The sequence below is a fragment of the Rhinolophus sinicus genome, linkage group LG09, assembly GCF_036562045.2.
Source record: "Rhinolophus sinicus isolate RSC01 linkage group LG09, ASM3656204v1, whole genome shotgun sequence".
NCBI classification, from domain to species: Eukaryota; Metazoa; Chordata; class Mammalia; order Chiroptera; family Rhinolophidae; genus Rhinolophus; species Rhinolophus sinicus.
The window spans coordinates 9,448,000-9,467,987 of NC_133758.1; the positions used below are offsets into that span (position 1 = coordinate 9,448,000).

The window sequence follows — 19,988 nt, forward strand, 5'->3', positions numbered from 1 at the left end:
AATCTTAGTTTAAGGCTTTGAAATACTTAATTTGAAGACCTGGTTTTGTGGGATATGGATTGCATTAAGAGTACTTTTATTTTTTTTATTTCATTAAATTTATTGGGGTGACATTGGTCAATAAAATTATATAGGTTTCAAATTACAATTCTATAATACATTGTTCGTATTATCACATTGTGTGTTCACCATCTAAAGTCAAATCACTGTCTCCATACATTTGACCTCCGTCACCTTTACTACCTCCCCTCAGCCTCCTTTCCCCTCTAGTAACCGCTGTACTGTTGTCTGTGTCTATGAGGTTTTGTTTGTCTTGTTTGTTTTCAGTTTTATATCCCACACACCATGTTTCCCTGAAAATAAGACCTAACCGGAAAATAAGCCCTAGCGTGATTTTTCAGGATGACGTCCCCTGAACATAAGCCCTAATGCGTCTTTTGGAGCAAAAATTAATGAAAGACCGAGTCTTATTTTCCGGGAAACATGGTATGAGTGAAATCATATATATATATGATTCTCGACTTTTTCCATCTTACTTGTTTCACTTAGCATTACCTCAAGATGCATCCATATTGTTGCAAATGGCAGTATTTAATCTTTTCTTATGGCCAAGTAATATTCCAATGTATGTGTGTACCACATCTTTTTTATCCAATCTTCTATCGAAGGACACTTCAGTTGTTTCCAGGACTTGGCCACCATGAATAATGAACGTAGGGGTACACATACTTTACAGGAAAATGTTTTTAGATTTTTTGGGTAGATACCCAAAGAGGGATTGCTGGGTCACTTGGTAATTCTATTCTTAATCTTTTGAGGAACCTTTACACCGTTTTCCATCGTGGCTGTACAAATTTACATTCCCACCAGCAGTGTATGAGGGTTCCTTTTTCTCCACAGCCTCTCCAACACTTATTACTACTTGTCTTGTTGATACTAGCCATTCTGACAGGTGTGAGATAATATCTCATTGTGCTTTTAAATTGCATTTCCCTGATAGCTAGTGAATACATACTGTTGGCCATTTGTATGTCTTGTTGGGAGAAGTTCAGGTCCTCTGCCCATTTTTTAACTGGATTGTTTGGTTTCTTGTTGAGTTGTATGAGTTCTTTATATATTTTGGATATTAACCCCTTATTGGAGGTGTTGTTTGCAGATATCTCCTCCTACTTGGTTGGTTGCCTCTTTGTTTTGTTAATAGTTTCTTTTGCTGTGCAGAAGCTTTTTAGTTTGATATACTACCATTCATTTGTTTTTGCTTTTGCTTCCCTTGCCTTTGAGGTCAAATTCATAAAATCCTCTCTAAGACCAGGTCCATAAGTTTAGTACCTATGTTTTCTACTATATTTCAGGTCTAATATTTAGGTCTTTGATCCATTTTGAGTCAATTTTTGTATATGGTGATAAATAGCAGTCTAGTTTCATTCTTTTGTATGTGGCTTTCCAATTTTCCCAGCACCATTTATTGAAGAGGCCTTCATTTCTCTGTTGTATGTTATTGAAAATTACATATGTGCCCATATATATGTGGGTTTGTTTCTGGCCTCTCAATTCTGTTCCATTGGTCGCTCTGTCTGTTTTTCTGCCAATACCATGATGTTTTGATTATTGTCACTTTGTAGTATAATTTGAAGTCAGGGAGTGTGATACCTCTGGCCTTGTTCTTTTTCCTCAGGATTGATTTGGCTATTAGGGTCTTTTCTGATTCCATACAAATCTGATGATTTTTTTTTTCTATTTCTTTAAAAAATGCAATTGGGATTTTGATGGAGATTGCATTAAATCTGTATATTGCTTTGGGTAATATGACCATTTTAACTATGTTGATTCTTACAATCCATGAACACAGAATATCTTTCCATTTCTTTGTGTCTTCTTCAATTTCTTTTAATAATATTTATAGTTTTCAGTGTATAGGTTTTTCACATCCTTTTAAGTTTATTCCTAGGTATTTTATTCTTTTTTGGTGCCATTGCAAAAGGAATTGGTTTTTCAGTTTATTTCATTTCTTTTTCTGAAGTTTCACTGTTAGCATATAGGAATGCAATGGATTTTTGCACATTGATTTTTGTATCCTGCAACTCTACTATATTTGTTTATTGTTTCTTATAGTTTTTTAATGGAGTCTTAGGGTTTTCTGTATACAAAATGATGTCATCTACAAAAAGTAACAGTTTCACTTCTTCATTCCTAATTTGGTGCCTTTTATTTCTTTCTCTTGCCTGATTGCTCTGGCGAGGATTTCCAACACTATGTAGAATAACAGTGGTGAGAGGGGCATCCTTGTCTTGTTCCTGATCGTAGAGGAAAAGCTTTCAATTTTTCACCATTAAGTATGATATTAGCTCAGGGTTTGTCACATATGGCCATTATTATGTTAAAGTACTTTCCTTATATACAAATTTTCTTGACTATTTTAATCATAAATGAGTATTACAGCTTATCAAATGCTGTTTCTGTATCTATTGATACAATCATGACCTTTATCTCTTATTTTGTTACTGTGGTGTGTCACATTGTTTTGCGTCTGTAGAACCATCCTTGCACCTCTGGAATGAACCCCACTTGATCGTGATGTATTATCTTTTTAATGTATTGTTGTATTCAGTTTGCTAGTATTTTGTTTAGGATTTTTGCCTCTGTACTTATCAGAGATATTGGTCTTTAGTTTTCTTTTTTGTGCATTTCACTTGCCTGGTTCTGGTATCAGGGCAATGTTGGCCTATAAAATGAGTTAGGAAGTATTGCCTGTTCTTCAATTTTTTAAGACCTTGTTTTAAGTTTAGTTTATTTCTAAACTTGCACTGATGGCTGCCATGAAGAAAGGCTTCTCAGAAAATGTACTGATTTAAATGGAATAAAGGTATCATTGGTTGTATTTACTAACCTTGACACTTGATTATTCAATTCACATGTTAGTTATGCAAAGATTTCTAGTTGAAATCTCACTAGTAAAAATCCATTCATCCTTTTGAAAATCAATTGTTTCTGCAAGCCAATATTTTAAACATTGCATGTTTAATATTTTTAACACTTTGAAGCCACAATCTTTTCTTTTGGGAAGATTTTTATGAAGGTTGGAAAATTATATTTCCAAGTTTAAATGCCCACATATGAGAATTTTAATGTCCTTTTTAGTAATAAAATAAGCTAATGAGGGGGAAATTTTCTAATAGATAGTCTCAAAGTGATCATGCTACAGTCTTTCAAAAAGTAGTTGCTTTTCTCATTCATACTTAAGCTGCACCTTTACCTACAGGCAACCTAATGCCCCATGGCTGAGATTCAGACTTCTTTGAAGATACGGCTGACATGGGAACACACAGTCTACCAGTGGCAAAGAAATTTGCCAGAGGATCAAAGCTAGTTCACAGAAGCTGTCTGCTGTTGCAGGAGGGTGTCGGCAAGCTGGAGCTGGCTGGTCGAAGCAAAATGCCAGGTAGGCATACAGACACATGGGATTTCTTTCATTTCTACTTAATGTGAGATGTTAGGGATAGAGGCAAAGGTTTATATTACAATTTTCTATCTTTGGAGCTAAGGCATAGAATTATTGTTTATCCTATAATAAATACTGAACCAAGATTTGATACAGAAAGCACATTTTCTTATACTAATTTATACACTGTTCAGGTCAGACCCGCTATTTCATTTTATTAAATGAATGTCACAAAAGCAGCCTAGAGTGATACAGTCGTTCTCTAAAACTAGAATAATAGCTAATGAAACTACCAATATGCAGTTGTGTATGAACATTTTAAAAATAAATTAGAAAAACTTAGACAATTTTATGGAGAACTAGTATCACTAAGAATATTTGTAACTAACAATACATATTTATATAAATTAGAAATTTATGCTTCTACTTCATAAGATTTTTAAAAAGAAAGATGTTAGTATGATTAAAATTTTACACATAATTATTTTTAATAAAATTTTTATTTTGGAATAGTTTTAGATTCACAGAAAAGATGCAAAGGTGATAATACAGGGAATTCTGCATACTCCTAACACACTGTTTCCAAATGCTAACATCTATCACTACCATGATACATATGGTAAAACGAAGAAGCCAAAATTGGTACCTTTCTACTAACTAAACTCCACATTTTATTTGGATGTCACTAGTTTTTCTGTTAATGTCAACATAAGTATTTTTAAATAGTCAGATAGCAGAAGAAGGGGATTTAATGTTACAGTGATAATTTCTGAACAATCAAAATTCTTGAGAAAATTCTTGTTTATCAGTATATCACCTCTATAAAGATTTTTCTTCACTAAATGACAAGTGTGAAATGTAATTGACAATGATAACACAGTGACCACAGAGCTCAGGAATTGTAAGGCATTCAATTGAATAACATAGTATTTCTGAAATGTAAATAAAAATCACATTAAGACAAAATGTTAAGTGCTAAAAATAAAATGTGCCGGTCTCTCTAACTATATAGCTACCACAGTATCACTAGAATGCGTTATTTCAAGATTTACTTGCTAATATTCAAATGTAAAAAATATCCAGACTACAAACTAGTTTTTAATTATAATTGCTTTTCCATCTTATGATGCGTTTTTCACATGGTGAGATGGTCTTATCTGATGAGAGAGATGCAGGTTTAGGGGGAGCAGAATCTCCCATAAAAGAGAATGCTATTGGTTTTGTTATGCCTAATGAAGAAGAGGAATGGGTGGTCTGCATTGAATTCAATGGAGGGGAGGCTCATTCGAAAACTCACCTCACTCCCAGTGCCAGCTGAGGCCTCCGTACCTTGTTCATTTATTTCTACAAAACTCTTGTGGAAGACATTGGACAGAAATAGGTTTCTCTCCACAGACATTCCTGAGAAATCAGCTTTGCTCTGATTAAAGGCATCGCTCATCCCCATGCTGCTCAGGGCTGACTTGAGATCATAAGACTCTTCTAGCTTGAACTTGGGAAGGTGCAGCTGCACTTCGTACAACTCCATCATGTCTTCACTCGTCCACTCACTCAACTTCTCATAGGTGACGGCCTTCTCCAGCTGCAGATGTGGAACCAAGAAAGAAAGAATCAGTAATTCCAAAGTGTAGTGAGAAATATTGGTAGAGTTAGACCTCTAGATATTACATAGATGACTGAGGATCACTCCTGTTACCCAGCGTAACAAAACATACACATTTGGAAATTTTTTTCACACTGTTCATCTACAGAATCTGTTTTGCAGATTAGTCATTGTCAGGATATGGGATAATTAGACCTTGATTCAAAATGGAAGGACTTCTATGACTGTATGCAAGACATCAACTATACACTGAAATACATCGAAATAACTATAATTTATGTGTTGTCTACTCAAAAGCATATACTATAGGACAAGTTGTATGTCGGGGCACAAAAAAACATTAGCTTTATTAACATGGGTGACAGTTCTTTGAAAACAAAATCTGAGATAAAACAAAATGTCTACACTCAATCACAACAATATGAAATTAGCAACTATAAACTATGCAAAAAAAAAAAAGAAACGTAAAGAAAGAAAATCTTGAGTAATGACTTTTTTATAGAGGTTTTGAGGGAGATTTTTCTCTTTATATTTTAGATTTTAATAATATATGTATGCATGCCTGTGAGATATATATATATATATATATATATATATATATATATATATATATATATACCTATGCATATGTATATATGAGAAAAAACAATGTTTTGATATTTTTAATAGCACATTTGTTTCAAATTACATGCTATTGCTACTTTGAAAGTTTTCTAGACCCAAGTATTGCTGTCAATGACATACTTGTAAATGATGGACATTAATAATGTGACAATATCTTCAGCTCAGGAACCTGCACTCTTAGGAAAAAAGGCTTATCTTATAAGAGTGTGACTCTAATGGTTTAATGTCCACACTTAGTCCTATTGTAACCACCCTCTCCAGTTTCACAAATTTTATGATACAATTTTGAAATCTTCTCTACACACTAGTAGGGCCATGGAAACTTATAAAGTTTGGCACACATGAAAAATTAGGTACTCTGCAAAGACAGACAGGCCTCCTATGAGAAAGCAATATTCAGTTTAGACATGCAAATTACTCAGAAACATCATCTGATGAAAGTTATGTCAGGCTTAGTAGAAATTTGGCTGAAAAACAACTTAAATAATACTTGAAGGTGGTGCTTACATAGATATTTCTCCTAAAGACTATTTACTTGATAAAAAATATTTTTAAAAATTTTGGAAGTTAGTTTAATGTTTTAAAGTGTATATCTAGTGCTACATTAATGCAAGTGGTTAAAAAATTAATCTCCCATTAGGTAGACCCTACCAGAGGGAGAAGACAGATCTAGAACAACTGAAAGATTGTTGTGATCAGTCCACACGGCTTTGTGACTCATGAAGAATATCAGCATCTGTAGTTTGTGTTGGCTGTTTCTATGGTTACCTCAAGCTAGAGCTGAGCTGTTCTCCTGAAGGAGAAGTACCTAGGACTCAAGGTATGTTGGTTTCCTTCCTCTACAGGAACTAAAGATCAGGGAGGCCATGCTACACAGGCGTCAACACTGGAACCATCTTGCCATCAGACAGATGATGTTTTTACCTGGTCCAGCCCACTGATGTCTTCTGGCAGCAGTAGGAACAGGCTGAGGTCACGGCTCTCATAGTAGAGTTGAAGGCCGATGGCTTGTGGATTTTCTATGTGAAAAACTTGAAGCTTTTTTTTCATCGACATCATTTGTACTGGTTTGCTCGTATTCTATAGAAAATAAGTAGCAAAGTCACTGAGGAGGTGTTCCACCAACTCCTTCATTCTTTGTCGTCATTGGTCCCCAGGAGTCTAGAACACTGGCAAAATTGGTTACCCTCTGCTCACTGCTGGATAAAGTTATTCAGACTTAGATTTTAGGGTTTTATTGCACTGTTCTCTGGGTTCATTTTCAAGGAACCTAACCTCTTGAATCCACATCCATGTTGTTCATTTATTTGACAAAAGATGTACAAATATATGTTCTGCTGGATAATATCAGTAACAGGGGATATGGGAGTTCCTTTCTCTAACAGTATTATGTGTGACACCATCTGTAAGTCACAGCAAGCTGGATTCTACCAAACACTTAAATAATTTTATGCAAACTATGGAAATGCCAATGGTTCAGAAACTGAACAAGGTGTATTTCACATGCAAACATTTGACAAAGTGTTCTAGTATCATAAAAAGCCGAAATTAATTAAGGGAATAAAGAGACAAGCAATAGACTAGGAGAAAATATTTGCAAAACACGTATCTGATAAAGGACTGGTACGCAAACTTTATAATGAACTCTTAAAAACTTGGTGATAATAAAATGAACAACCCAATTCTAAAAAGATCTGAACAGACACCTCCCCAGAGGGGCAGGGGAGAGAGAGAGAGAAGGAATTGAGATCATGTTTTGAGTCCCTAGAGATGCCACTCCAAGACACCTCAGTTCCTCTTGTATAAGTTAATGCTAATACAATTCCCATTTTACTGGAGCTAGTTTGGAATGCTTTTCTATCACTTGCAACTGAAAATGCCTGGTGAATATACTAAGCCAGGTGACTGTCCAGGTCTGTGCTAGTTAGCCCATTGGAGCATCTGTTGAGGCCCTTCTCCATCTTTATCTCACCGACCATCAGAAATGCCTACACATCTGCAGGACTACAGCCATAGGTCCCCAGCAGCACTGTTTGTGTGAGATGACCCACCCCAGGACCCACCAACTTTAACAAACTCTGGCCGATCAGTTCCTTTCCTAGGAATTTGAAAGGAGATCTATCAGACTGGTCTCTAGAATGGAAGAGGTCTCTAGAACTGAGAAGCAGAGAAAGTTAGATTTCAGCCTGAGATAAGAATGATGGGAGAAACAGAGTTGGAAAAATAGACAATGATTTCTGACTTTTGAGTCTTTGAGTCTCGCTCAAATCCCAAGACCCAGACATGGTCCAGCCCCTGGATTCTACGAAATATCTGTCACCTTATATTAGTCTCCCTTTTTGCTGTAGTTGGTTGCTATCACAAAAACAAGTGTGTTGTGTCCTAACACAGAGAAAAATGCAAATGAAAGTGGTGAGATTTTAAATTATTATTTCTTCTGTTTTACTAGAAGGTAATATAGGTTTAGTAGAACAAAAGCAGAACTAATAGTGAAGAGTTTTAGGTTTATGGTCCTGGTAGACTTCTAACTTTGGCATGACTCCAGTCACTTAGCCACACTATATTTCTCACTTGGGATATAAACATAACTACCCTACCTACTCTACCTTAGCTGTGGCAAGGACTGAGTGATAAAATATGTGACTAGTCTATATTCAAAGAAAAACAATGAAAGGGGAATTTCCAGGTGGGATAGAACCGGAAGCTTTTAGCTCAGCCATCCATGCCCTAGTAAGAGACGTAGTTTACAGGAAAATGTACTCAGAAAGAAGAGTGAATTTAAAATAGAATTCCATGTAAAATGCCGCGTACAAATCCATTCTGATTATAAACTGGATCCTACCTTGTTTATTCTGAAAGGTTTTTCTCTGGTGTCTTGGGCTGAGAATTGATGTTCCCAGCTTCCTTTAAAGTAAATAGCATTCACCAGAACCATTCTGGTTGCAGAATCCACAGCGTCGTCAGGCAGGAGATTCAGGATTTTTCCTACAGGTGCAAAAGGACAGGTTTCAAATTGTATAGATACGTCCTAATGATATGCCACACTTATAACAAGGGTGATTATGAAGTACGGCTAAATGAGAGCATCTTATATGCACCAATGACTCAAAACAGGAACTTAGCATTGCTAGAATACTATCAACGGATCTTGTTCAAACGTCATCAGTTGTTCCAGTAAGCTCTTTTTCTGGACCAGAAATCAATCCAAGACCTCAAGTTGCATTTAGTTGGCCTTTCCTCTTAGTCCTCTTTCATCTGGGACTGTTCCTCATTTGCTCTTTGTCTTTCATGACCTTGACACTATTAAAAAATTTTGTAGAATGTCCCTCAACTGTCAGTTCAGATTTGTCTGGTTTCCTCAAGGTTGTGTTTAGGTTATGCATTTTTGTGAGAATACTACTGCTGTGGGTTGAATTGTGTACCCCAAAAAAGATAGGTTAAGTCCTAATCCCTGAAGAGATGTGAACATTCAGTAAACCTGCTCTGTAAGCCTGTCCAGCACACCCCGTGACGGCTGCAGTCCTTGCACGGGCACCTCACAAACACTGTGCAGCTTTATTTGAAAGTTCTAAGGGCAGCACTTCTAGGGAGTCCGGTAGATGTGAGGTGTGGCCTGGACAAGTCTGCTCAAAACAAAGCAAAACAAATACCTCCCTCCCCCCATGGGACACACGTCTTGGTTTTGGAAATTAAATTTAAATTTGGTTTTAAATGCTGATGTGAAAACTTTCTGAAACATTGCGTACTTGTTTTTCTGTTTAAAGACAGTATATTCAAGTTAATTTAAATTGTCTTTGATGATTTAACATGGGGAGGCCTTCTGTGTCATTTTTTAACCTCTCTTTTTTTTGCTCAGTTTTGCATTTTTAAAGCTCTGTGTCATTCTAAATTAATTATTCTCTCATTTAATAGAGTTGTAGATGCAAATAGAGAACCTATCAATGATTGAGGTTTCTATAGATTGATCTCAAGTTAGTTGAGATCCAGTTGATTTAAGCTTTATTGTGTTGTGCTCTGGGTTCATATGTTTTCAAGGAACCTAGCCTCTTGAATCCACATCCATGTTGTTCATTTATTTGACAAAAGATGTACAAAATGTACTTACATACAAATTCAAAGTAACACACAAAGCACAATATGACTAAACGGTGTCCTCTCCTCTTGAGAGCTAAAGTGCCACCTACTGGCTCACTCATTACAAGCATCCTTGATAGTTTTAGGTAACAGGAAGGGCATTCTCTCTGCAGATAGTCACAGTAAGTCCCTCTGGGCACATGTTAATGTGACACTAGGGTGCCCAATGTGCCCATCATGTGGCACATTCATAGATTTTGAAATTAAAAACATCGAGACAATAACCTTCCCCGATCCCCCACTCTGGAGGAGCTTATAGACTATAAAGAAGACAAACCAGAAAAAATAGTAGCAATGTATGATTGGTGTTATCTTTGAGAATTTGACTTTGAATGCCATGTATGTCCCAGTAGTCCATATGACCATTTGGAAGGAGGCCTGTTTGAAAACTCAAGAAGCTTTTGTCAGGTAGTTCAGCTAGAACCTAGAAACTCATGCCAAAGAGTTTCTAGCAAGTTTTCCTTAAGGACATATGGAACTCTGCCTTGACAAAGTGAAGTTCCTGAACAGCTGATTAATTCCTTTATTTGATATTGAATAGCCCCCAAATAGCAGATATCTGTATCCAATGTGTAAAAGAAAATGCAGAAAGATTACAGCTTTCTCTCTCCTTAGGAGATTCCACTTCTAAGAAATAGAGTCAGCAGGGCCAACTGGAGGAATGAAGTTATGGGATGTGGGAAATGGGCTTAATGAAAGGTGCTGACCATGCCCAGAGCGAACTTATTTATGGGAATCTCTCATTTGATGAGTGGAGTGACAATGGAGGATTTTTTAAAGTGTCCCCATCCTCTGTTTTGACCATGTAATGACCATAATCTGATGTTTACTCTTTCCTTCATAATTTAAAACATTTGTTCAGTTCTTTTAAGACAGAATTTCCTCTGTGCTGTCAAACATGGTAGCCGCTAGACACACACATGACTACTTCAATGCAAATTAATTAAAATAAACTGAAGTTAAAAATTCAGTTTCTGAGTCATATTAGCCACAAATTATCTATACTCACATGTGGACAGAACATGTGACTATATCAAACTGGGCAGTACAGATTTATGGCACATTTGTCATCACAGCAAGACTCCCTGGACAGCTCTGTAACTCAGACGCTTGGGTCTTGTCATGCTTCTTCAGTGTGTCAGTCTACACTGAGGACGCTTGCTTGGCAAGGACCAAGCTCATGCACCATCAGACAACAGCTCTCTCTCAGCTCTGCCAGGCTTTGCTGGGTGTACAGATAGCAGATTAGTCGCTCCTGGCTTTCCTGTCTATAGGATTCCCATCTGTCTTCCGGACAACATAACAGACACTGGGCTAAAATCTGAGACCTGAGATTTTGTTCAGTTCCGGTACTGTTCTCACTCCTGCTTCTACCATGTTGAATTTGAGTTGTGTATTAACCTGCTTTTCTCTAAACAGTCACATTTGGTCTTCATGCAAACTGGAGCAGTGCAAGTACTCAGTAAATGCAGCTAATCTCTAAGTCTAAAAAGCCAACTTATTTTTGGATGAATCCAAATCAGGAATAAGTTAAATACACGTATAATGGTCACTCTTGCTTCACCAAGGCTTTTGAGTCACTAGTGCAAGGAAAAAGGAACTGAGAATTTGGGGCTGCCAACTTCCTCAAGTCACTCCAATGAGAATTAATGTTCCGAACAACTACTGTGAGTGGTTCTGTTATGTGCTAGTGATTCAAAGCGGAAGCTCACGTGAGGCAGAACTGTTGCACTTGGGGTCCTTGCGTCTAGCAGGGGAGGTAGATGAAATGAAGTGTCAGGAGTTGGTTTCACTAACACTGTGAGAAAGTGTCAAGGTGCTGGGGGAGCAAAGAGGGAGGCTCTGAGCCAGGCCTGGGAGCCGGTGGCTTCCAGGAGGACATTGTGCCTAAGTGGTGGCCTGAGAAGTTACCTGGTGGCTGTGCAGGGGCTGGGAGTGGGAGGGCAGGGAACGGTTTCAGTTATAGGGAATGCCATGAGAAAAGACACTGGGTCATAAGGTAGCACGGGGAGTTACGGGGACTCTGTGCCACTTAGAATTCCTGAGGTGTAAATTTTGAGTCAGGAAGCGATGAGAGTTGAAATGGAGAGACAGGCAGGGCTCCATGGTCAAGTGGGCCATATATGTCAGGATGGGGAACTTGAATTCATCCTGCAGGTCATGGGGCACCATGGTGGGTCTTGAGTACAGGAGTGACTTGGTCTGGCTGGTCTAATTCATATTTTCGGTAGGCCATTCGGGATGCTGAGCAGAGATGGGATTTGAGGGGAGCACAGTTAGGGGCAGAAAGTTGTATCAATGCAGATAAAATAAGACGAAGACTGAAATCAGAGTAGGAAGAGATAGAAAAGGAAAAGCAAACTCAGAAATGTGGGATTTGAATCCTATTTCTGAAGCTTTAATCTATCTGATCTTGGATAATTTAATTTCTCGAAAGCTTCAGCTACCCAGTTTCTAAAGTAGAGATCATAATAAAAGACTGCTAAATTGCCTAGGAGAATCCCGCTATTTCCTTTTAAAAACAGAACTCTCAAATTTTAGGTGAGTATGTGGCTGTCCAGCTAAAAACTACATTTTACAGCAAGTTTGGGTAACCGCTACCCTGGTTTGCCTAGGAGTGAGAGATGTTAGGTGCTTAAGCCAGGAAAGTCCCAGGCAAACCTGGGACAAGTTGGTCACCCAAGGATAAAGTGTGCCATGTAACTAAGTTTAGGATACAAGTGGGACTGATGTGTGAAATTTCAGGCCATACTCTTAAAAGCAAAGACGCTTTTGTTTCCCCATTTCCTGCTCTCTATAAAACTGACCATTGTAAGAATCATCTTAGACTTAGAAATGGAAGCCATGTCTTAAGGGTGGCAGAGCTGACCCACCAGTCTGGGTCTCAGGATGGCTTTGTGAAGAGAATACTTAGCTACCTGTTGACTATTATGTGACAGAAAGATAAACACTATCTTATTATGAAGCCACTATATATATTCTGGTTGTTTTTGTTATAGCAACTTAGATCGTACTCTAACATAGTACTTTATTTTGAAAATTACTCAAGATCATATAGCACATTTAATGCCACATTTTTTGTTATTAATTAGTAGCTATCCTTTAAAAGCCACAGATGCAACAGTATTTCAAATTTCCTTTTTTGCATTTTTCATGCTTTTTCCCCCGGAAGCCTCTTTGGAATCAATGAGATACAATTTTCTTGGTCTACTTAGTAAAGTGGGTGTCTTGACTTACGTGTTTCAGATAAAACTTATTGGGAAAAGCTGTGCATCTGAAAACTGGGCATGAATAGAAAGAGATGTGATGAATACTGAGAATGTGTCCGCAGTTCTAGTTAAGAAATACATATACTTACACACAACACAAACTCAAAATAATAAAACAGTGCTTGGAGAAAGCACTCTGCCGAGCACTGTGGTGAAAGCTTACCCTCTGTCTGGCTTTCAACCCAAGAGTTGATCTCGTTTCTGGTTTGGTCAGGAGCTTCCAAAAAGTTAACAGACTGTGGCTCTGCACCAAAGTATGTTTTCATATCTTCTAAGTATTTCTGAAAAATTCAGGTAAAATCTCCTTTTGTAGAGTTTTCCCAAAACTGAGAAATCAAATCTAGATTATCAAAAACCTAGGCAGAGGAACAATTGTGCGCGCGCACACACACACACACACACACACACACACACACATTGCTGCCTTCTCTGTGTCCCCACTCCTAATCTGGTCAAACACTAAACACCCCCCTCTTTAAACTTGGCTGGGCACTAGCTAGCCATGCAGAACTCCAGGTATGGAAGGGAGGCCTGCCTCCTACAGCTCTGGCAGCACTGCTTAGAATCAAGAGCTAGCTTTATAGTTTCTATTACTGTCCCTCTACCCTATCCAGTTTCCTTGCTCTTTGCCCACCGGGCAGCTGTGTCCTCCTCCTTTCTGAGATGTGCCAAAGGATGTGATGGACAAATGTGAAAAGAGTAAGTGGTTGGCCTGGTTCCAGATGGACCACTCTAAGGAGCCCTGGAGTCTGAGCTGAGGTTCAAGTCAGGGTCTGCACTATGGGGGTTCCAACCATCAGAAACGGGGCAAAGTTGACATTGTTCCGTGCTGAGAGTCTTTCCAATGTCTCTCAAGTCTTGATGTGAAATGGCTTGTCTGACCCCGAGGTCAGCTTTGCTGTTCAGTACACAGTCCCCAGCCTTCCTCTGATGACCAACATAACCCTTTTCTCCTTCAGATTGACCCTACTCAGGTGCTCTACATATTTGCTCCATTTTCCATGAAATACACATTGGCACAGGAATTACGTAAACCACATTTCTATATTATAATTTTGGATAAAGATCTGATCACTAGATCTGATTTGAGCCCGATGATAGCTTCTCTTTACAACTAGGTGCTTACTAGTTGGTCTAAATAATTATTTACCAGAAATACTGCCACATTAAGATTGTTCCTGGGATCCCTAGAGAAATATACAGAGTTTATTGATTGGTCTCACACGGCTCTTTCTTTCCTATAGCATGTTTGCACTTACATTGTGAAATGGGTAACTTTTCTCCCCATATATCCCGTTGGCTGTTTTAAGTACGTAAGCATTACTGGGATTGTTGATTTCTGAGATAAGTGTCTGGAAATCAGAGCGTATTTCTTCAACCTTCCCCGAGTTGAAGTCCTTTAAAAGAAAAGGGATTAGTCAAATAAAAATGTTGAACAAGAGCTACACACACACACACATAAAACCTATCACTAAATGAAATGGTTTGATGTATTGTGAACAAAAGCTGAAATTTACTCTAAGATAAAAAATTTTTCCCTGTTATCAGTGCAAAAAAATTAAAAGTTATTGAGGGCATTATTTCCTTCACATTTAGTCTGCAAAAACAGGAACAAGTTTGAAAGTGGAGCAGTTTTGAAAGGGAAGAAAAGGAGGGGGAGAGATAACAGGAAAGAATATTACCCTTCCAAAAAGTGTAGACATTTTATATTTTGAAAAATGTTTCTATCATTTTAATATATGTTTCTAAGAAAATTTATGTATTAAAAGTTGCTTAAATTAGCCACTGAAATACATGTGCTAAAAGTGCCCTTTTTCCTTAATCACCAAATGGATACTAAAATATAAAATATACCATTTTTCTTTTCTTTTCACTTTCAGGAAAAAATTTGCCATCTTGGTCCCTGTTAAATTGAAGCACCTGTAATTTCAATAAAAAGACAATATGTGAGCATACTTTGCATAGAAGAAATCATGTGAAATACACATTAATGAATACAAGTCACCCATTCCTATAGCTGCAGAACATATAATATTAATAAACAAAGGGGGCTCTGATTTGGTTTAAATGGTGTGTTAGCTGAACTACTACAGTAAGTCAAGAGCTGCTTTTAACTACACTTTTTAAAAGTCTAAGTTTCTCTTTACTTTAATATTTTTTATAGACGTTTGGGATGGTGTTGGGAATACCCTTAGAAGTAAAATTCTCTTGTTTTCCATGTTTCATTTTTATCTATGGTTGCTTTGAAAAGAATGCTATGTGCTCAACTGAGAACATTATTTAGCAATTTAAGCAAAAGCCACCATTGCTCCAATTATCTGGAAATTTCAGGGGTTTTCATTGCTAAAATTTTCGGGTTAGTGTTTCCGTTCTCACTGTCTGCCCACACTTGACACATAAACGCGTTCTTTATGTTCACGCCAGCATTTCGTTTGGAAGTTACCAGGATGTATGTGGGCATCCTTGTCTCCCTGAATTGTACAACAGTAAAAAAACAAGGCGATAATTTCATCTCTCACATCCTGGACTCAGCTCACAGTGAGGAATCAAGTCTGTTTTACCAAAACTTGTGCTAACACATGGTGACCAAACAGGAACCACTTGCCATAGAAAAAAAAGGGGCTCATAGGCAACTCGTCTGTCTCAATTGCAAACTGAAGCTGTTAATGTTTAAGTAAATATTAAATAAAACAAGAACAAGCAACACCCAGCAATATATTTATATGAAATAGAGCCGAATTGCAATCCATCTAAGATTTAATTTATCACATTAATGGTTAAGCCTTTAATAATTAGTTAGTTGTGATTTAATAAGTATTAACCAATTGTGAACCAGGATTTTGTTGTTGTAGTTTTTAACCACCCAATATCTTATGAATTACAAGAATAAGGGTCACATCCTAGGCCCAAACTAAAAGAATATATACTCCACCTGTCTCACTCAGAATTACTGGCTGTGTCCATTTCCATACTGGGCACATAGGACCCATCCTGGGGTGGAAATTCTGTCATTTAGCCTTTCAATGGTATGATTTAGGACTGTTTTTACTCTTTTTCTGTTTTTATTTTTAATTAAAACACACACATATATATTTATATGTTTACAGATACGTATATATAGACATATGTGGATATTTTATTACATACTTTGTTATCTATGGACACACACACACATACACACACACTATGCTTTGAGGATGCTTACAGTAAATCAATAATCGCATGCACAATAATATTGTTTTGCTATTTTAATACTCTTAATGGGCTCTTGAGATTCAGACAACCAGGGATTGAACAAAATAACAGCCAAACAAAGCATGAGAAACAATTCACTTGATTTTCCTATCTGTGTCTTCAAGGTAATATTTCTGAGGTTACAAAGATGCTGACTAATTCTATTCTTTAATGTTTGAGCTATTACTTCTTGAAATATTTTAATAATCAAAATAAAATTGTTTTTGGTGTTGAACCAAACTTGATAACCTCATCATCTCTTCATTTGATTGGGCTAGAGAACACAGTTCTTAAATTGTTTTTCTATGAACAGTTTACACTGGATTCCCTTTCCCAGACTTCCTTTTATGGTCTAGAAAATTGTTACGGTGTATTTTTTGTTTTGGAGGAAATGATTGTAAAATGTGAGCTATGTGGATTTCAGGAGAAAAATGAAGATAAAGGGCAGAGAAAGCATTTCGTTTTAAGGCAACAGAGGATGACGGAGCTTTCTCACCTGGGCTATTTGGGCTGCAGTCGTACCTCTGGTGCCCAAATACACCATGGCCAAGGAGGTTGAGATGCCCCAGGGAGAAAAAAAAATATTTTTACCCTCAGCAGATTCAGCTAGCTTTTTGCTAAATTCCAGGGCAAATTGGTTGATTGATTTTGTTAGAGAATCCATTGGGAAAAACCTAAGGAAAATAAAGCAGAGACAAAGAACACGTTAATAATCCTTTCCATTCATTTTACCTTTAAAAAAGAATTTGTTAGCTTCCACATTATTTTTTTAATCATCCTTCAGTGAGATGACAAAAATGTATATTACCCAATTTGGTTTATAAGTATACATATACATCCATATATGTACACATAATATATGTGTATATGTGTATAATATGTATATATTGTATACAACATACGACCTGAATGCGCTTTAAGAAAATTCTAGTCCAGTGTCATTATTTTACACTGAAGTCCACAGAGTTTAAGAGAATTGCCTTAAATTTGAGCCCTAATGCACTTCAGAGAACAATTAGATTCTGGTCAATTAGAAACTCCTTGTTGAGAATGTCACGATAAAAATGGCAGTAGAGCCAGGTGTCCCCACTCTCTCAGCCCTGTACTTCTGTTCAATACACCGCACGACTGCTGACTTTATACCATGAGTGAGAAATAATTATACATATTTTCAACTTTGTACTTTTTCTCACCTTTCATCACATTTTTATATTTTTAACCTATTTCTTGCTCGATACCTTTCTATATGATGTACCAGGCTTCTGGAATGCCTTTGTCCTCCTTTATTCTCTTAAAATTCAACTCTGTCCAAGTTCCTCTTTTCTTCTCGAAGCTTTTCCTGCCCTTTTGGGTGCACAGAAGCTTGCCTGCCACGTTAAGTCCCATAACGTGGTTTCTGCCACTTGCCTCGTATTTATCACACTGCTAGTTCTGTTTTCCTGTTTGTATCTTTCCAACTCCAGGGTAAGTTCCTCCAGAGCAAAATTGTCTTACACTGCTTTGTACATCCAACAGTACCTAGCTCAGAACTTTGCACAAAAGGGATGCTTATAAATACTTGTTTACTACTTGTTTGCAATGTTCACTGTTTGGGCTCTAGCCACCATTTTTTATTTAAACTTGAATCATGCACAATTTAATGGGACAGGCTATAGAGAAGTAGAGAAAATCAAGACTCTTTTCTGCCTTTAATCTCATTCACTTAAGCCCTTTTGAAACTGGTTTTGTAGTATATATAGACTCAGGTTTTCTCGTGTAATTTTTTAATATTATAATCAACTTCTAAATTTCACCTTTAATTACCCTGACATTTTAATTCAAGTCCTTTAAGACTGGGTCTCAAAAAAGAATAGTTTAATCTATTGCCATCTTATAGCCAAATAATTTAAACTGATTAAATGACTAAGAATAAATCAAATTCTTGGACCTAGACCCTCGCACATGTCATCTAAAACTGGGTCTTCCACTGACATCACCTAATCCTCTGGGAAAACTAGAATGAGAAGTTGAGAAAGGCCAGGAGTTCTCTTTAATCAAATAGTTGAATCAAGGGAGAGGCATGTGTAGACGGTTTGGTTTCATCGTAACTTGGATTAACAGTGAGTGGTACTGTTGAAATCCTTCCTAGCCACAGGCTTACACTTAACGAAACAGCTTCCCAGCCTCTAAATCATGCTTGAGTGGCAGGCAGATCCTGCCTGTTCTGGAAGCTGATGGTAATCCTAGGCGGACATCGTTTGAGTAAAGAACAAACAACAACTCTAGTTTTGTAGTAATTCTACACCCTCATCAAACGCTCAAAACTTGCCTGTATTTTTTCTTGACAGATCCAATGCTTTCCTGGAAATAACCCCCCTATTTCTTTTAGAGCTACATTCATTCAAATAACATTTGAATTTGCTGCTTATATATTAAACTTTATTGTTTTAGAACTCATGAATTATGTTCATATGGGAAATGATTGGCTCTGTGGCAAAACCACACTCACCATAAAGGAAGGAGAAGAAAAAGTACTATCTTAGGGTCTGGGGTTTTTATCTTCTGCCTATGGTTTATGTTTATTCTAGGCTTAGTTACTTGTAACAAATTCATGAAAGAAAGAAAAAAATTCTCTCCAATGAAAGAGCTAATTTCTTGTGGAAAGTTAATATCCAGTTATCTTCCGCTTCATAAATTCTCTCATTAATATCATCACTAATATATCAGATGTTTTAAGATGAGCACCTAGTGTAAGTTGTGGAGTTAGAGCCTTAGATCATTCCATGAAAGAGAAGAAAGCTAATGGCTCATGGAATGGCCAGAACCGGATGTTGGGTGGGGAGGAGAGGTAGAGTCAAACCATTAGTTCCATACATTAGTGACTAGGATCAAATTCATGCTGCCAAGCCTATTCTACTGAAGGGTTAGAAGTGTTTTGACTCAATTATTCTGAGAATGTTCTAGTTCTCTTTGCCTGTGTTGACAGATAAGAGGTAACGAATTCAGAAATGTGACGAAGAAATTCCATTCATAGTTTCACAATTCCTAGTAAAACAAGTTTTCTACTTCTTTGGAAATGAATGTTCTCTCCTAGTACAAACTTAGAACCACTTCAAGGTTAAATCTCTCTGACTTGCACAGAATTCTTCGGGGGGCGAGGAGGGGTGGAGATTTACCTACTATTTTTGGTTTGGGGAGTCTTGATCATTAGTTATTTAAGTTAGGCACTTCAACAAAGAAGGAAAACATAATAAATAAACACAAATAAGCATTTTTAAACAAAGAAGTTCTTACGATACCTTGTTTTCTTCCACTGGAGCAGAATTGGCAATTCGTGCCTAAAGTAAGAACTTGTGACTGAGTTAAGTAATGTTTAACTGCAGGAACGTTTTTAAAAAATTCTAGCACCTCCCTCATCTTAGCCCCACCCTTTGATTCACTTTCACAAGCCAGACACTCTTGCGTTCAGATTTATCTTGCTCACAAGCTCAAATAAAGAGAGATGATTAAGATTATGCACGGATTCTTTAACTACCCACATTTTCCGTGTTTGTCCACATGTAGAGACCTGAATTCTGACACATTGTAACTCACAGTTTCCTTGCTTAATCTCTTCTTTAGTCTGCCAACTGGTAGCAATTAGAATACTTTTCTTTAAAAAACAAAAAAAGGAGGAAGGAAGGAAGGACGGAAGGAAAAGAGAAAG

General features: G+C 37.2%; 1 protein-coding gene and 1 long non-coding RNA gene across 5 annotated transcripts in view; one reads left to right on the forward strand and one right to left on the reverse strand.

Annotated features, from left to right (window-relative positions):
- LOC109446190 (uncharacterized) overlaps positions 1 to 19,988 on the forward strand; it is a 55,651-nt gene that overhangs the window by 526 nt on the left and 35,137 nt on the right. For all 3 annotated transcript variants that reach the window (XR_012498716.1, XR_012498714.1, XR_012498715.1), the window contains exons 2-3: positions 3,260 to 3,439; positions 6,307 to 6,486. This is a non-coding gene — a long non-coding RNA (uncharacterized LOC109446190). The remainder of the gene's footprint in view (positions 1 to 3,259; positions 3,440 to 6,306; positions 6,487 to 19,988) is intronic.
- SERPINB10 (serpin family B member 10) lies at positions 3,921 to 19,701 on the reverse strand. 2 transcript variants are annotated; one of them, XM_019729330.2, is made up of 8 exons: positions 19,582 to 19,701; positions 16,800 to 16,977; positions 14,924 to 14,989; positions 14,329 to 14,466; positions 13,233 to 13,350; positions 8,509 to 8,651; positions 6,591 to 6,746; positions 3,921 to 5,021 (listed from the first exon to the last, which is right to left on the reverse strand). In XM_019729330.2, exons 2-8 carry the CDS (start codon positions 16,965 to 16,967, stop codon positions 4,617 to 4,619), a joined length of 1,194 nt encoding a protein of 397 aa, XP_019584889.2. In that variant the 5' UTR covers positions 16,968 to 16,977; positions 19,582 to 19,701; the 3' UTR covers positions 3,921 to 4,616. The 2 variants fall into 2 exon arrangements, with proteins under 2 accessions (XP_019584889.2, XP_019584890.2); XM_019729331.2 differs by having other exon boundaries at positions 16,895 to 16,977; positions 19,582 to 19,635.